The sequence below is a fragment of the Limulus polyphemus genome, unplaced genomic scaffold (genome assembly GCF_000517525.1).
Source record: "Limulus polyphemus unplaced genomic scaffold, Limulus_polyphemus-2.1.2 Scaffold1370, whole genome shotgun sequence".
Taxonomy (NCBI): Eukaryota; Metazoa; Arthropoda; class Merostomata; order Xiphosura; family Limulidae; genus Limulus; species Limulus polyphemus.
Genome location: NW_013666980.1, coordinates 232090 through 236157, shown reverse-complemented (window position 1 = coordinate 236157; position 4068 = coordinate 232090). Strand labels below are relative to the sequence as shown.

The 4068-nt window shown below is 35.6% G+C and overlaps 1 protein-coding gene across 3 annotated transcripts in view; it reads left to right on the top strand.

Annotated features, from left to right (window-relative positions):
- The window catches only part of LOC106463298 (MAGUK p55 subfamily member 5-like), a 109268-nt gene that overhangs the window by 55184 nt on the left and 50016 nt on the right, over positions 1–4068 (top strand). For all 3 annotated transcript variants that reach the window (XM_022390749.1, XM_022390750.1, XM_013923314.2), the window contains one exon: positions 2594–2651. In XM_022390749.1, the coding sequence (XP_022246457.1) occupies positions 2594–2651 (58 nt within the window). The remainder of the gene's footprint in view (positions 1–2593; positions 2652–4068) is intronic.

Genomic DNA, 4068 nt, shown 5'->3' with positions numbered 1-4068 from the left:
TTAAATATTGATGCGAGTTTCTAGAGATCAATTATCCTCACATGTGAATTACGCGTGTTAAATATTGATGCGAGTTTCTAGAGATCAATTATCCTCACATGTGAATTACGCGTGTTAAATATTGATGGGAGTTTGTAGAGATCAATTATCCTCACATGTGAATTACGCGTGTTAAATATTGATGGGAGTTTCTTGTGTAAGACAGAAATACTTTCATCTTTCTTATTAAGTGGCTTGATCTGACCTAGTGTTTAGCTTAACGGACTGTGTATCAGTAGGCTCGAGTTTGGGATGTGCCACTGAACACGCTCTATCTCTGAAGCTGTGGGCACATTTTAAACGTGACAACAATCCTGTTAACAGTGGCCCTCTAGACGGCGAGTGTTGCTGGCTGGTTAACAACTTGTTCTCCTTCTGGTCATTAGTTCTGAATTTGCACACCTGGTGGCTCAGCGATACGTCTGAGGGCTTATAACGCTAAAAATCGGATTTTGATACCCGTGATGGGCATAGTTCAGATAGCCCACTGTGTAGCTTTATGCTAAACAGCATACAACCAAAACAGTTCTGAATTAAGGATGATTATGCTAAAACTTTGTAGTACTTGTGACGAGCCCGTTTAACGCTTGTGTTGTCTTTCAGGTTAAAAATACCAGCCCCCACTCCGGTGGGTCAGCAGCAAGGTTACAGACTTACAATGTTAAAATCAGACTCCCCGCAGTGGACACAGTAGATATCCCAACGTGGCTTCGCTCTTAAATAAACAATCAAATAGACTTGACAATACCAAGTATACTTATTAAATTTTAATTAACATATATTGCATAATTTACACCTTTTATCGTGAAAAATGATTCATTTTACTTAATTATCATGTAAATGGGAATAATTATAAAGAATGTGTTTGTTTTAAACTTTCTGGTTATTTATAAGCACTAATTAATTTATAACCAGTTACAGATTTTTCAAAATTATGATTAACACTATGTTAAGTCACACAGACTTTAGATTTTATTAACAACTTGCGCAGAAATCATACAGTAAGCTGTTAACAACAACAATCTGTCTTTTTGCCGTCTGAAGTCGTAGTCGTTTCGCGCGAAAAAAGCGACATCTGTAAGACTCGATTTGTAAAAAATATATATTTTATTTAATGTTATGAAAGCACTACCTTTTAAATTTAAGTAATTTCAGATGGATTTTGTACCTCCAATGTATTGCTTTTTTCTTATACTTTTAAAAGCACTTGAAACTACTGTAACCCTTTCTTTACGTTGTGCCGTAAGGCCAACGATATGATATATTATTTATATGTGTGCAATAAATCATAGAATCTGTGGCAAACAACGAACCCTTGAATTCACGGTCCAGGCACACTATTCTCTAGTTTAACCCTAAAAATACAGTATTCAAAATTATTTGGGATAAATCCTGGGGATTCTCCGACATTCACTGCTTTATTTCTGCAGCTGTATCTCACCGTTTAGCTATGTGAAATTTAAAAAGGGGGGGGGGGAATACCGTGCTTCATTAGAAAATTCAGTGCAATGGAAGTCGGAAAAGTTCCAAAATATATTCCATATATATATTTTTAATACTGTGTTTTGAGCCAGACGTGGCCTAGTAGTTACCGTGGCCAGACTGTTAATCCGAATGATCTGGTTCGTGTCCCCTGAGTGCACTATAAGAGTAACGGTTAAATTCCCCCTATTCAATTAGAATAACCCAAGAGTTGGCGGTGGGTGCTGTTGACTAGCTCTAGTCTGTCGGTTCAAAATTAGAGATGAATATGGCAGGTAATCAACTCTTTGTGTAGCTTTTCGTGAATTTACAAAAAACGTATTATCGAGATTGTGGAATATTATGATATGTTTGATGGAATTACGCCTGTTGACAACTCGGATTTTTTTTATAAAGTATTCACGGTGGGCAGAACACACATAGCCCATTGTGTGACTTTTAATTTAACAATAAACAAACAAATACATTAAGTATCGTAGAATTAATGAACGTGCTTATGCTTGTATTTCAAATAGTAAACGCAATCACGTCTCAACTTTAGAGGCAAAACGTTTTGCTGAAAAAAAAATAATGTCATATTCCCACCAACAACTGTTTCAAGAACTTTATAATTGTCAATAAATAAGTGGGTATTTCCTAAAAAGAAAGTTGGGTCTTTTTTTATTTATTTTGAAAACTTTACTCCCTCAGTATGCCACGAAACAAACAACTAAATTACCATATTTTTATTCCTTTATTATTCTTGTAATTTAGACGTTGATTATACTGAATCTTTTTAACTGAAATACTTATTCTTTATCAATTTCTAAATCGGTAAAATAAATAATAACGATTTTAACCTCAATACATCTTTTTAACACACAAACACCCCCTAGAATCAGTTGGGTATTACCTACTTCCGGCATAATTTTCCCCTAGAGCAACCAGTTCATAGTGGTGAGGTTACATTCCACTGTTGGTGGAGATTCTTTATTGTATGTTTGAGTTTCCTGTGACGCGAACGTTGTTGTTGATTTGAGTGAACTACGAAGTTCGTATTTTTACGATTCAAACAGTGTTTTTTTTTTTTCAGTGTATACGTTCGAGGACCATTTGTTTAAGGGTGAAGAGAAAAACTGGCAGCAAGCTTGGTGAGTAAAACCTTTTCTAGTTTGTAATAACGCAAGGCCAACTCGTATATTTAAGGTTGGGGGCCCTCTATTAGAAAGAACGGCTGCGTTATGAGCCAGGTGTAACAATTGTAAGGTGGAAAGCACTTCGCGGCAAACAACCTGCTTGTTTTGGCGGTTACCAAAGGTAACGAAGTAAAATAAAGTATTATTGTATATATTTTCGTGTAACTAGCTCTATATTGTTAGCATCGTCATGTAATGTATATTTAGATTGAGAATCATTGTTTTTTTATTGTAGAATTATGTTATCAGTGCCATTTGTGACGCTTAAATTTCAGCTTGTATCGTGATTTAATTTCGGGTCTATTACTGTAGGTTGTGGTCTGGCTTAGACAGCAGTTCTCCAGCACCAGATAACTAACTAGGCGACAGTTTTTCTCACCGAATTTTCTGGTTTAATCATTTATTCTAGTGAAGATTCCATAAAAGTTTCAAAAAATCGAAATCTCACTTGAATAACACGTGACAGTTGTTCGATAAAACAAATGTTTCTTTAAGAACAAGCCAAATAACACGAGTGTAGTAATTACCGTACTGGTCATTCTATTTTATTGTTAGTGCAAGTCATGTCCGGCGTCTCTTACATTTTCATTGCTGCATCCAAATGGACAGTGGGCACATCAAGAACATATAAGTAGTTCCAAAATTAAACTATGTACTTACACAAATAGCGATGACTTTGTACTGATAGTGATTCCAGTAATCACGAAGTATGGGGAGTGTCACGTATACATACTTGAGTCAGTCAGTAGTCAAGCCCAACTGACAAATCCTGGTATCGGAGGAAAGGCCTCTTGGGCAATGACTGCTGCTTGGACTTGGAGATAAAAGACAGATATGCTGTTTTTACATGCATTTGATTTTATAACCGAAACGGGCAGATTAAGAAAGGGGGGGGGACATCTGCTGTTTACGTGAATTTTATCACAAATTCTAGGCCTATGTTTAATAAAGTGCTGATGGTGTGGCATTTATTTTTCGGTTTGCGTAACTTATCAACTTGTATATTACGTCACACTGTTATTATATTTGTACATTCTATACAGTAGACAAGTAACGATATTAGAATGATACAAGCTTTGAAAATTCTATTACAATCCTTCCTAATTATGTCTTAGCCACTAATAATTTTACAAGTTTCAAGTACAAATAAGGACCTATCTCTTAGTTTTAGTGTCTAATATTTTGTAGATACTGATGGCGACTATATCCATGTCAACATGAAACGAAGATCGTGTTGACAACATGTATTATCACAACGTGATACAATCATACCTATACAAATAAAATAGTACTATCTGTTGTATGTACATGTAACTACTTCGAAGATCTTCACCAAATTTGTTATGGAGGATTACTGGGTCCATGGAGAGAT